This window comes from Cricetulus griseus, chromosome 3, assembly GCF_003668045.3.
Source record: "Cricetulus griseus strain 17A/GY chromosome 3, alternate assembly CriGri-PICRH-1.0, whole genome shotgun sequence".
Taxonomy (NCBI): Eukaryota; Metazoa; Chordata; class Mammalia; order Rodentia; family Cricetidae; genus Cricetulus; species Cricetulus griseus.
Window position 1 is genome coordinate 13,759,695 of NC_048596.1, and position 14,027 is coordinate 13,773,721.

A 14,027-nucleotide genomic window follows, 5' to 3' on the forward strand; every position below is an offset into this window, starting at 1 on the left:
GGCTATTCCTGGGCTGGGGCAGATCTGTGCTTGAGAGTACCTGTCTGTTATGCAGAGGAGCCTGAGTGTGACCCCAACACCAAAATAAATAAATAAATACGCTCCTTGGCCGTCAAACCCAGATTTTATTTATAGAGACCTAATTAATACAGGGTATAAACACGGGTGCCTAGTTTGTCCTGTACAGGCTTATTTCCAAGGTCAGTACTCTGGGACTTGAACCTGACCACTCATGTTAACGTACACCTGCAAAACCAAAGTTGCCACCAGCCTGATCCTTCTCCACAATGTTGTTCTCTGCTTTGATTGGCAGATGCACACTGGCATTTATGTCCTTAAGCCACACCAAAAAGTTCAAAGCAAACATTACGGACCTGGCATGATCTATTTGTCTTCACATGGACTATGGCTCCAGACAATAGCCAAGTGTGGCTTTTTCTGCATCCGAGACATTTTCAGTCTGGTAAATTTTAAAAAGAACCTCTGGTGGGGGGCTAGAGCAGGGGTGTTAAAGGGGGCTCAGTGGCTAAGGGCATTTGTTGCTCTTGCAAAGGACTCAGGTTCAGTTTCCAACAGCCACTCTGTGGCTCACAACCAGTTCCAAGGGATCTGGCACCCTCTTCTGGCTTCTATGGGCACCAGACACACATATGGTACACATACATACATGCAGACAAAAACACTCATACACATAAAACAAAGATAAATGTTTTTAAAAATATATTAAAAAATATATTGGGCTATATTGGGCGGGGTCAGAGAGATGGCTCCTGGGTTGTTAAGAGCTCTGCTGACTCTCGCAGAAGACCCGTGTGGTTCCAGCAGCTGGGCTGAGTGCTTCACAGCTGGCTGTAACTCTGTCTCAGGGGTATCCTATGAGCTTACCTCCACCAGCAGCTGCACTCCTGGGCACGTACCCACACATACTCATCATTAAATAGATGGATCTCTGAGTTCAAGAAAACCCTGGGCTACCAGAGAGTGAATCAGAGCTCATGCCTTTAATCTCAGGATTTGAGAAATATAAAAGGTAGAGGCATTCAGTCTGAGAGTGAGTCTCTAGCCATGTTGAGGAGAGCATAGCAGTCTGAGTGAACCTAAGGAGCAATGACGTTGGGAGCAGTCTGAGTCATCCTTTTGGTCCGAGCATATATAGAGGTAAGAGCTAGTGGCCAGCTGCTTTGCTTTTCCGATCTTCAGCTTGAAGTTTGAACCCCAATATCAGTCTCTAGGTATTTTTTTTTCCATGCTACATCAGGCCAATAAAGAAAAAAATCCTAAGCTTCATTCATAGAAGACTAAGTAACTAAATGAGTTATGGTACAAATCAATACATAAGTAAAACATGGACTATTGTGCAGCCTTGAAGCAGAGTAGGGAAAGCTCTGCGTAGCAGTACAGAAAAATTCTCAAGAAATATTGATCGGTACGTAGAAAAGCAAAGTTCATAGTATATATGTTATTCTACAATTTGTGTAAAACTTATATTTACACAAATATAAGGCTCGTGGGGGTGCTGTATTCCTAGCTTTTGAGGGAACTGCTGAGCCATGGAGTCAGAAGAGCTTTGTGCCAGACTCACTGCTAGTTTTTTTTTTTTTTTTTAACTACTTTGATGTATTGTCCATTCAGAAAGGTACATGGAAAGGCATCAGGCTTGAGTGCCAGGGTAAAGGCTGTTGGTTTTACTAAAAGAGCTTAAACTGTTGTCTCGTGTAGGGCAACACAGCAGAGGCATGTTTCTTTGGATTACTTAATTGGTTTAATTAGCACCCCCAGGGCATGTTAGCTTCCTTCTGTGAGTTTCTCAGCACCTTTCCCATCACACAAAGCCACTTTACACAAAACAGATCCCTCCTGGTCCATGAAGGCATCCTAATTGCACTTGCTGGAAGTCCCTCCCCTAACCACACAGCCTTCAGCAGGACACTGACAGAGCGTCTGATTGCCTGGTTCAAGCTTCTGGTTCTGATCCCTGTCCTTCCGAATTCCACAAAGTAGTGGGGAAATAAATCCATATTGCCTTGAACTAGAGGTTCTAAGTGGTGTATACTATCAAGAACTACCTCTGTACCAGCTAAAATGTCACTAGAAATACAAAAAAAAAAAATACCCATAAGAGAAAGTAGACGTGACCATGTTAGAAAAAAATGCTGGATGACTGAATTTATAATTTCTCCATTTTATTCCTAAAACTATTGAGGAAACATTTGCTCGGTGTCGGAGCCATTCTTATCAGGGGTGTGGGATCCAGTACATAAAGATGTCAATGGATGGACAGCACATCCTGCTGAATGGGAAAGACGACGGCACCCTTGTCTACCTCAAATGGAAGTACGTATGGTGCACAGTAAGCAAGGTTATGTGGTAAGGTGTTTAAAATTCAGAAAGCCAGTTTCTCAGAAAATAGACTGTTACACACAGAGATCTGAGAGGAGAAGGCTTGCTTGCTGCAGGAGCCGTGTGGGAAGCCCCAGGGTGGATAAGGATGCTGAGAAAGAAACATGTCCAGAGCCATCATTTCCAAAAGAAGAATCTAGAAAGATAGATTGAGCTGGGATGGGTAAGGTCATCAAGTTCTGAGATGTAGGGGCTACTTCTTGTTGTAGGAACTTGATCCTGAGGCTATTAGTAGCCAAGAAACAATGGCCCTAAGTGTGAGAGCTCCCCCTCCCCCAGGAGTTGTCCGGAGTATGGTCTCTGGATTGGTTGGTTGCATTTGCTCTAGAGGGAGTAATCACCATCTCTAGGAATTGGCTCACCCTGTGTCAACAACATGACACCCAAAAGAGAGCTTGGACTTTAACGTTGTCTTTTTGTTTGGTTGGTTTTTGTTTTGTTTTGTTTTGTTTTTTGAGACAAGGTTTCTTTATGTAGCTTTGAAGCCTGTCCTGGCACTCACTCTGTAGACCAGGTTGGTCTTGATCTCACAGAGATCTGCCTGCTTCTGCCTCCTGAGTGCTGGGATCAAAGGTGTGCGCCACCACCGCCCAGCAAAATGTTGTCTTTTGGGAGCTGCTGATGGACATCATCTACTGGCATGCAGTTAGTTCCCTCTGGCAACAGTACTTTTCAAACACAGCCTTCCTTGGTAGCATGGTGGGAACCTTCAATACTATGGGGACTTTGTGCAGTAACAATTTGGGGAGCCATTTGAAGATGCATCATCACATCCATTTCATACATGAGAACCCTGAATAAAACAGAAATTTGCATCTCATTAAATAAGTCATAACATGTCCTTTATAGTCAATGACTAAACAGTGTCTCGGACGACAGCAAACAAGTGTAGGAGCTCTATTTAGAAAAGGAAGGCCACCTGAGCTCCCACACTAAACAAAGCTGTGTTATGAGACTTGTGAGCCTTGTGACCCATAGGTTTTCAGTGATAACTCTAAGTCAGTGGGGGTCACATACCAGATATCCCATATATCAATTATTCACGCATTATGATTCATAGCAGTAGCAAAATTATAGTTATGAAGTAACAACAAAATAATTTTATGGCTGGGGGTCAGCACAACATGAGGAACTGTATCAAAGGCTCACATCACTAGGAAGGTTGAGGACCACTCTTGTCTAACACAGTGTCACTCAAGGGTGGTGGTCCATAGCTTCTATGAACTTGTTAGAAATCTGTATCTGGGTGTCATTCCCTCTGCCAGCCTCAGAGTGTCAGCACTTGTCCCAGTTTGCTTTTCTGTTGCCCTGATAAATGCCATGACCAGAAGAAACTTGGGAAGAGGAGGTTTATTTCAGCCTACAGAATTGTAGTCCATCATTGAGGGACGTCAAGGCAGACTCAAGGTAGCAGGTTGACATAGAAACCTTGGAACAACACTGCTTGCTGGCTTGCCTCCCCAGCCTGGATATGCAGCACAGAGCCACCTACCAAGGGATGGCACTATATGCTGGGGCCTGTTGCATCAGCAATCAAGATAATTCCCCAGAGATATTCTCATAGGTCAGTTTAATGGAGGCACTTCAACTGAGGTCCCCTTTCCTAGGTGTCAACAAAAACTAACCAGCAGAGTCAATAGACCCAGGAATGTTTTTCCCAAACCCTGCCACATATATTAGCATGAAGTTCTAGATGCCCTGGTGTGTAGCATGGAAAAAACCTTTTGGGTTGGGCCATGAGGGCTAGATCCAATAATGAGATCATATATGTGATGAAGACTGGTGCATTCTGGGGGCTCAGCTAGAGCAGTGACTTTTCCGTGAGGTGGCCAAAGGTCATTTGGGTGAGGGAGGGCCACATAAGGAAAGACCACCCAAGAAGGGTCAGGAGCCTGTGTTCTTAGAAGTCCATGAAAGAGTCCTCTTCTGAGAAATAGAGGCCCAGTGACTAAAGGGCACCATGGAGAACTTCCCCATGTTTCTTTGTGTAGTTATATGGAAATAACACTGCCAAATGTGATTATTTGAAACTGATTTTATGTGTCTTCTCCTTTTCCCTCTCCCTGTCTCTAATATTAGGCGGCTTAGAGCAAGCTTAGCAAATGAGATCTTTGAACACTACCAGCAACTAACAACCACTCTGAGCAACACACTGGAAAAAGAAAATAAGTATTTAGCTGCACCAACAATTTCCGAAGATGTGGAGCAAGAAGACAAAGAGTCATCTGAATCCTCCAATGTAGCTAGCTTGCTTTCTCCCGTTTTATAAATAAGATGGGAGTTTTCAGGTTATAGTTTTCCTTAAGCATGTATTTAATGCTGTTTGTTCTTATGCAGATGCCTGGTGATTTTTCAACTAGAATATAAGCTATATCTGACAGAAAACGCAGCTTTTCTTAAAATGATCACAAATATTATATCTCAAATTTCACTTAAACCATAAGGTCTGGGCTTATGGTTGAAAAAAAAATATATATATATATATATAATATATTATATATATTATATATATGTGTGTGTGTGTGTGTGTGTGTGTGTGTGTGTGTGTTTGGTTAAAGCAGTCTCTCTACCTTCATATCATATTCATGATTGAGGAAGCATTTGGCTAGAAAACAATATTTGTTTGCTTCTTCAACAAATACTTTTTAAAATTAAATAAAAATGACCTTTGTTGTAATGCACTCACATATAAAAACACCATAAGTAGCTGAAGGAAGCCACTGAAACACTTGTCTACTCTCAAACTCTACACCTCGTGCACATTCACACAGTGACATGGGCCTGCTGAAGCAATGGAGCTTTTTACACTTTTTACAACCAGTTATGAGTTGACTGGGGTTTTTTGTTTGTTTTTGGTTTTGCTTTTGTTTTTCGAGATAGAATTTCTCTGTGGCTTTGGAGGCTGTCCTGGAACTAGCTCTTATAGACCAGGCTGATCTCAAACTCAGAGATCCTCCTGCTTCTGCCTCCCAAGTGCTGGGATTAAAGGCATGTGCCACCAATGCACGGCCTGATTGGCTTTTTAAGACAAAGTCTCATTACATAGCATTGACTGGCATAGAACTTGCTTACATAGCAGGCTAGCCTCAAACTCGGAGATTGGACTGCTTCTGCCTATTATATTTTTATATATGGAAAATATATAACCCCCAACAGAAAAGCTATCACAATGGAATAGAAAGGGGTTCAACAAAAAATATATTGGGTATCTACAAAGTATTAGTCTAGGACAGACACACCCATGATGGAGAAGACATTTTCTTTTCCTTTTCTGATGTTCCCTTCCAGTGAGGCTGCTGGTACTCAGAGAGATGGTTACGTAAGCAGACAAGAAACAACTGATTAGTGAACAGTGCTATTCATGAAATAAGAATGAGCGATACAACAGTGTTGGCTAAGATCAGACTTAAAGAGGGTGCCCTCTTGCAAAGAGAAAGGGCAAGAGGACTCAGGAGAGAGGGACAAGGAGCTTGGTGTCTGATGTGTGGGGACCAGCAAATCATGACACAAAGACTTATTATTAGTTATGAATGCTCAACCTAGCTCAGGCTGGTTTCTTGCTAGCTCTTTTAACTTAAACCTGTTTCTCTCTTCTACCTTTAGCCTTGGGGCTTTTTACCTTTTCTGTACGTCTTTCCTGCTCTCTATGGCTGACAGCTGCCTAGCTTCTGGCCCCTGGCATGTCCCCCTCTTTCTCCCTGGTCTCTTCTCTCTTCTTCTGGATCTTAGATTTCTCCTCCTATTTATTCTCTCTGCTGGTCAGCTCCACCTATTCTTTCTCCTGCCTATATATTGACCGTTCAGCTTTTTATTAGGCCAGTCAGGTACCTTAGGCAGGCAAGGTAAAACAAATGCAACACATCTTTACATAGTTAAACAAATGCAGCATAAACAAACACAACACACCTCTACACAGCTAAAGTAATATTCCACAGCATAAACAAATGCAACACACCTTTACACAATTAAATATTCCACAGCATAAGCAATTGCAACACGCCTCTACACAGTTAAATATTCCACAGCATAAACAAATGCAACATGCCTCTACCCAATTAAATATTCCACAGCATAAGCAATTGCAACACGCCTCTACACAGTTAAATATTCCACAGCATAAACAAATGCAACATGCCTCTACACAGTTAAATATTCCACAGCATAAGCAATTGCAACACGCCTCTACACAGTTAAATATTCCACAGCATAAACAAATGCAACACGCCTCTACACAGTTAAATATTCCACAGCATAAGCAATTGCAACACGCCTCTACACAGTTAAATATTCCACAGCATAAACAAATGCAACATGCCTCTACACAGTTAATTTCCACAACAGTTAGTCCCTAAACTGTCTTTATTTTCTCAGTGGCAGAGGTACGAGGATTAAAGTCTTCCTCTAGGCAGGCGCATGTCTGGAGTTAGTTTTAAGTGAGACAAATACAAAGGGGTCGATGAAGTCATGTGAAGTAAGATGAGAGGAGAGTTTGACATTTTTTAAGAACTGTCTGTTCCCTCCTAATCTCTCTCAGAAAAAGCTGAGCTTGGACTCATCACAAGAGGAATTAGTCATGGGTCCTAAGAAGGAAATTTCCTGGATCCAACAAAAAAGGGAAGAGGTATTTACTCATTTATTATTTGCTTGCTTGTTTATTTGAGTCAGGGTTTCTCTGTGTAGCTCTGACTGTCCTGGAACTCACTCTGTAGACCAGGCTGGCCTCAAATTCAGAGATCCACCTGTCTCTGCCTCCTGAGTGCTGGAACTAAAGGTGTGCACCACTATGCCCAGCCTATGAAAGGGTATTTGCAAAGCATGAATTAACACTCTGTGATGTGCCTACCTCATTTTGTTTCTATGGAAACCTGGGGGAGGGGGTTTAGCATGTCACATGAAACACTCCTTGCATCACATTGCACTGTACAAATGACTTCCTAAAAGCAAGTACATACCTAAGCCAGAGCAAGTTCCAGCATGACCAGGGCCACACAAGAGAGACCCAGTTTCAAAAAAACCAAAAAGAAAAAAAAATGATATACTTAACCTGAAACCCAACAAAAGTATCCAGGAAAGCCAAAGCCAAGAAGGACATGTGAGACTCCATTTTTGTTTTGAGGAATGTTGTCTTAAAGGGGTGGGTTGGGAACAGAAAGGCTACTGTGGCTGGGGACATTCAAAAGATGAGCAGCAGGCTGAAGGTAATGCCTGGATCCAGTGTCACTCAAGTTCAGGCCAAGAAACACATTAGGTTAGTTTTTCTTTGTCCGTTATTCACTATTTGATTGTCTCTACTTATTTCTAATTTGTATGATGGGCATCGGTTTGATGTTGTTTTGGTGGTCATTTACAAACGCCGTTAGATTTAAGCAAAGTGTCCCAGGGATGTGATTTCATTGCTTGTTTTATTTTCCTATTTTTCTTGAATGCATATTCATGTGTTAGTAGCTCCTGACCATATGTGCATGCATGTGAAACCTCAAAGTTGATGTCAGGAATTGTCTCCGTCACTCTTCCACCTTACTCACTGAAGCAGGGTCTCAATCACACTCAGTGCTGCTACCCAGCTCGCTCTGGGGATCTGCCCTCTGAGGCTGGAACTGAAGGTGGGCTGCCACTCCCATCGACATTTATGTGTGTTTCTGGGGGTCCGAACTTTGGTGCTCACAATCGTGTGGCAAGTCTTTACTGCCTGAGCCATGCTCCCCCTACCCGCACCCCTGTATATTTTAGATTCCAGTCTTTGCAAATGTTCTGTCTCAGTTTTAAAGCCATGCTGCCTGTAATCTATCAGCAATTTGTTGTCTCTCCCTGTCATCTTCTCTTGCCTTATTAAGTGAGGTGCTTGCTCCATTTCAGGCCATCAAAACCGAGGTCAGACTGTTTTCACAGCAAAGAAGAGAGATCAAAAGAGGGATCAAGGAGCTTTCTAGAGTTGTAAGTGCTATGGTTGCGAGCACTGAATGCACCACCCTCTCATCAAAAATGGCAGTTTTCAGCTCATTGTGTGTCACGTGATACGAGGATCTAAACTCCTGGGGTTTCCAGGTGCTCTAACAAGGTCAAAACTTAGCTATATCACACCTTAATGTTAAACAGTGGGTTTGTCCTTCCCCAAGTGCCCCATCTTTTTCTTTTAGCCATTGAGAACTTTATGTCAAAGATTGGTTTCTGTTATAACAAACAGGGACAAACTGTAAAACATGGGGAGTAATGGTAGGGGCTTTCACCTGGGAAGGGAAGAGGGACAGACAGCAGCACAGAGCGAGACAGAGGGAGGAGGCATAAATAACACTAAGGATGTCCAACTAGCTCAGTTGGTAGAGCATGAGACTCATTTTACTATTATTATTATAAAAATATATTTTATTAATATAGATGCTTTCTTCATTTTTCCTACAAAATTACAAGCCGGCACCTATGTTATAGTCAGAAAGTAGAGATATCAGACATTGCATGTAAGAATTTTGAGAGCTACAGATAAGTATCTCCGGGAAGAATTTGAGAAATGATAAATTTTTGTCTTAACTGTTAGACACCGTTGGCTTTCCTCCGAAAATTTTAACACAGTGTTTAAAATTTTAGACGGAAATACTTTCTTTTCCTCTATTATTTTTATTTGTTTAGGTTTTGAGACAGCCCAAGTGCCCCATCTTATGTTGTATTTTAGTACTTATTTTCTTCAAAGTCAGTCCCTGACTTTTTTGTTTGTTTAAAAGCAGCCTCTGTCCTGCTTCCCTTTGCCACGGTCCTCACACTCTTCTGACTTTTGTCTCTGGGCTTCCATCTTTGTAAGTGGCCTACTAACACTACCATTTCTGGATATTTTCTCATACGCATTCCTCCACACTGAAAAATCTATGCCCAATATTCATCTATTGCAGGCATGTAAATTGCCAAAGCTTGGCCACGTGGTATGGTATGATGACACGATGATTTTCTCCTTTTGTCTAAGATGTAATAACCCCCTTTTGCATTTCTGTGCCTCTGTTATCTATTCAGACTCTCGGAGCACAGAGCAGCCAAGTATGTGAGGTCAGTTGGAGTGTTGTCCCCTCCCTGCTGGAGCTGCCCATCCTTCAGCTCCAGTCTGAGCACCTGCTCTGCAGGTCAGGCCCATGGCTACTGACTTTATGCCTACTTCTTGTTCATTCTCCTGGAAGGTAGTTCTTATCATTAGGTTGTGTTGCATAAAACTGATGGTTTACTTACTTCAACCTACAAAAATTTTCTGCAGAAATCTATGAATCGGGGGCCAGCAAGGTGTCTCAGTGGGTAAAGGTGTTTACAACACCAAGACTAATGACCTGAGTTGGGTCCCTGGGATCCACCTGGTAGAAGGAGAGAACTGACTCCCACAAGTTGTCCTCTGACCTCCATGCCTAAGCCAAGGCATTCCTACCATATCCTCACACACAAAAAAGTAAATAAAATGCAATAAGTACATGCGTATGTCAATCAACGGCCAGGTGTTTCCTGTCTTTATAACTTTTAAAAATATGCATTTTAAATGCAGTCTTCTAAAACTGTGGCATGTTCCAGGATATTAATCACTTCTTTCAGAGCTTTTGCCTTTGTCTCTGATTTTTAAAGGTCCTTCCAAAAGCACGTGCCTGAGGTCATGTGTCCTTCTCTAACATTGTTTAATTACTATGTAGGTTATTTTATGGATGGTATAGAGGATGGCTACTACTCACTTTTTCAAATAAACAGTCCATTTCCCAGGACACTTTTCTAAATTGAGTGTATCACCCCTTCTCCACAAATGCCCAGAGCTTCTTCCCCAGATCCAGAAGTGTCTCTGGACTCACTCTGCTGAAGAGTGGTCCCTTCCCCTCAGTAGTGCAAGGGATTCAGTGCCATGGGTTCATGAATGTTTTTGGATCTTGAGAGTAAGTCTCACTTTACACTTCCTTTTCAAAGGGTTGGTTTCTTTTCTGTTGCTACGAAAAACACCCTGCCAATGGCAACTTAAGGACAGGGTTATTTGAGTTCACCATTCAAGGTACTTGGTAGGGAAGTTGAGGGGTAAGGAACTTGAAGCTGCTGGTCACAAGACGTCTGCAGTCGGGAAGATGAGAACAATGAATGCTTGCTGAATTCCTCTATTGTTTATGTCCACAGTAAAAAGAATTCCCACTAATCTGGGGTGAGGTCATTTACTTTTCTTGTTTCTTAGAAGCCCATGTGTTAACTTCAGCTAGTTTTCTCTGATTGGATCCTTTAATAAATAAGTAATTAAGTTTCCCAATTTTTCCTTTTGATTCAGTTCAGGACCCAAGCCCAGAGAATGGAGCCACCAACTGTCACTGAGAATCTTTCTACCTCAATTAACATAAGCAACCTAATTCTCTATAGCCACTTCCGGAAGCAAAGAGCCTCCTGACCCACTGTTTTGCCCTGAGTCTTGTCTCCTCAGGGAACCCACTCCAAAACAGGGACAAATGGCTGTTTCTGCAACCCGATGACTAAATTTCTAAGTATCAACCCTAGAACTTGAGTAACCGCAATACGCCTAGAGTAGGATTCTATATTCTACAGTATGTTTAGAGAAATACAACACCGATTTCACTGTTCATCTCTTTACCTGCCAACACCCTGTCTCATTTCAAAATTCAGATTACCAGTATGATGGAAGAAAACGAAAAGATGGACCCGATCTCGAAGTTAGATCAGCAGGAATTTTGCCTGGATCCTGAGGAGCTGGAAAGACTCAATGAAGAAAGCGAGGAGGAAGTAGCAAAGGTAAGAAAGCACCTCACGGAGGCCCCAAGCATGCCATGGAACACATAAAACAAACTAATGCCGAGAAAGGTTCTTCCCATGTTAATTTTCCAGCACTGTGGTCTTTGGAAGAAATACCAGCACTGGACTTAGCCCTCCTACTGGGAATAAGATGTGATTCTGTGAAAGAAGAAGTGGCACCCAAGTCAGGGGTCTCCCTAGTCAGCCCAGCCGCTGGGGTTCCACAGTAGAGGACCCTGAATGGGAAGGAGTTGGTTGGAGAGTGTCAGCAGGGGGATAGGGCTTAAAAGAACTCAAGACAACTGGTATGTCAAGGACAACTGTATTGACTCGGTGTATCAGAAGAAAAAAGGAAAGGAAATGCAAATCAAACCAAGTCATTTGATCGGCAAACAAAATAAATAAAAAGGAATGTGAAAAAATTAATCTGAGAGACTATTCTGAACCAGTTTGTAAATAATCCTTCCTGCAAGGAAGTTGACAGGCAGGAGCCGAAGGAACAAGGACTGTTGTGTTTCACTGGCATGCCATGCTTTGAGCAGACTCTAAATAGGGACACTTCATTGCTTGTCTGTTAAGAGATATCAGCAGATAAAGCCAATTGAAGTTAACATATGCTTATAAATTTTTTTAAAAAGCAAATAATCTAGTTCCCTAGATAAATTGGTGTTCTTTTTATTGTAAACATAAATAATAGAGGAATTAAGTAAGAATTTCCGACACAGACCACAAACTGGCCCTTTGATATGTGTTCACAAGAATAAAGTATGGATCTCAGTCTTCTTTTGATTAAACAGAAGACGGCACTGGAAAGACTTAAAAACAAAACAAAACTGGGTGTAGCTGCTCAGCACTGGGGAGGCTGAGATAGGAAACAGCAATCTAGGCTCCATGGAGAGCCCCGGGACAGTGAGAGATCCTGTCTCAATGGACAAGGTGTCCAGAGGCGTGACACTTGAGGTTGTCACCTAGCAAGTCATACACGCATGTGTCTACACAGGGAGAACCCAGGAAGACATGGCACCTGACTTCCCCCAGGTTTTCTAAACCAGTCGGGCTGCTTCCAGTTACCCCCTAGGAGGTGTCTGTCCGCACAGCCCCCTTTGTTCATGGATGTGATCTGGCCATCCTTACAGGCATTCATGTTGATACAGCAGTCTTCAAGGCAGAAATGGAAGTCTTGACCCAAGCCTTAGGAAGCATTCTCCAAATGGGGCTAGGTGGCCCAGAAGTCCACCACAGTGTAGGGCAGCTCAAGAGGGCGGGGGAGGAGGGGATCCTGTAAAAACACTCCTGCTAAGTGGGCAGCTCTGACTAGTTAATGAGCTGATGAGAGCATTTTTTTTTCCTAAGTGGCTATATTTTCACTTTTATCTTTTCCCTTCCTCCAAGGTAAAAAAAGATGTGGAGATGCATAACTTAGCCAAGAACTACTTAACTGAGCTCATCAAGGAAGAGTGCTGGAATTCCATGGCTGTGAAGGGCCGAGCCCTGAAGGTAATAAATACACACCCAGCCCCAGGCACAGCATCCTAACTGATGAGAAGTGTCATTTTTAAAAAAATTTCAGCACATGACTTTTTAAAAAAGTAAAGAAAATCCACACAACAGAGGTCCAGAGCAGGCCTTGCTACCCCTGCACCGAATTGCACCGGTGTGTCTGTCACCTTCCTTTGGTTCATTCATCCCTCTTCTCTGTCTCGTGTGCTTAGAAAACCTGTGTTTCCAGGTTGTCTTAGTACCTTATCCTCTGCCTTCTATAATGCCCCCATCTTTCTCTTAAAGGCTATCCACCCCTAAAGGCTATCTAACTCAGGTTCCTTCCACACAGAGTAAAAGGTAGACAAAACACTTGTCCACATTTATACCTCCACTTCCGGTCATGTGTTCTGAACAGCCATCCTTTTACCTCTTCGAATAGGGTACACATAGGGTAATCAAACATCTCAGTCTATGCTTATGTCCTTAAATAGCTACTAACTGTACCTTTTCCCTCTTTCAAATGCACCTTTCCCTACCTATCCCCATTTGAGTGACAAAGTTCACGCCACCGTACATTTGTGTGATTGGGTAGCTCGTGTGGCAACGATTTTGTGTTGTCAGCATTGTCCTATGTAGTGATGGGTATTTTACATCCTCTTTGGCCTCTATCTACTTGCAGGGACATCTTCATACTACTATAGTAGCAATAGAAAAAGTCTCTAGACAATCCCAAAAAAATCCAGGAGAGGAGGAGGATGTGGGCAAAGCTGTTCTTGACAACAATTGCTCTGTTAAGATCCCTTCACAAAAAGCATGCTGTTTGACACAATGGTCCACACATAGGGACTGCATTATACCACTTTATTTGAAAGGTTTTGGGTGTACATTTCACTCACTGTGTAATACCCTCTGGATTGATTTGCATGAGAGGAAACAGCTCCTATGCTCCCCGGATACCCACAAGAGTAGTAGAGAATGAATTTATGTCATCTTGCTTTCCACCCGAGTGCTTTCACATACCGTATGTGGTTGACAACTTCCCCATGAAAGAGCGCACTGAAGAAGAGCTGCTGGAGTTGAAAAGAGTTTTGCAGCAAAAGAAGACAGAGGCAGAGTGTCTTAAGGTACCACTTTAAACATATGTGCGTGTTTACATATAAGATGTGATTTATTATCCCTGAGCTGGCTAGTTTCATGTCAACTTGACCCAAGCTACAGCCTTCAAGTTGAAGGCACCTCAGTTGAGAAAATGCCTCCCTAATATCTGGCTGTAGAACATTTTCTTAATCAGTGATAGAAATGGGACAGCACAGGCCATTGTTGAGTAGTGCCATCCCTAGATGGGTGGCCTGAGGTTCTATAAGAAAGCAAGCTGAGCACACTGGTAAGCGGCACCCCACCCT

General features: G+C 42.6%; 1 protein-coding gene across 1 annotated transcript in view; it reads left to right on the forward strand.

Annotated features, from left to right (window-relative positions):
* Nucleotides 1–14,027, forward strand: part of Cfap43 (cilia and flagella associated protein 43) — a 108,002-nt gene that overhangs the window by 66,750 nt on the left and 27,225 nt on the right. The window contains exons 15-22 of the mRNA XM_027407056.2: nt 314–463; nt 2,204–2,334; nt 4,480–4,639; nt 6,935–7,021; nt 8,257–8,334; nt 11,017–11,142; nt 12,535–12,639; nt 13,632–13,748. Coding sequence (XP_027262857.1) covers nt 314–463; nt 2,204–2,334; nt 4,480–4,639; nt 6,935–7,021; nt 8,257–8,334; nt 11,017–11,142; nt 12,535–12,639; nt 13,632–13,748 — 954 coding nt within the window. The remainder of the gene's footprint in view (nt 1–313; nt 464–2,203; nt 2,335–4,479; nt 4,640–6,934; nt 7,022–8,256; nt 8,335–11,016; nt 11,143–12,534; nt 12,640–13,631; nt 13,749–14,027) is intronic.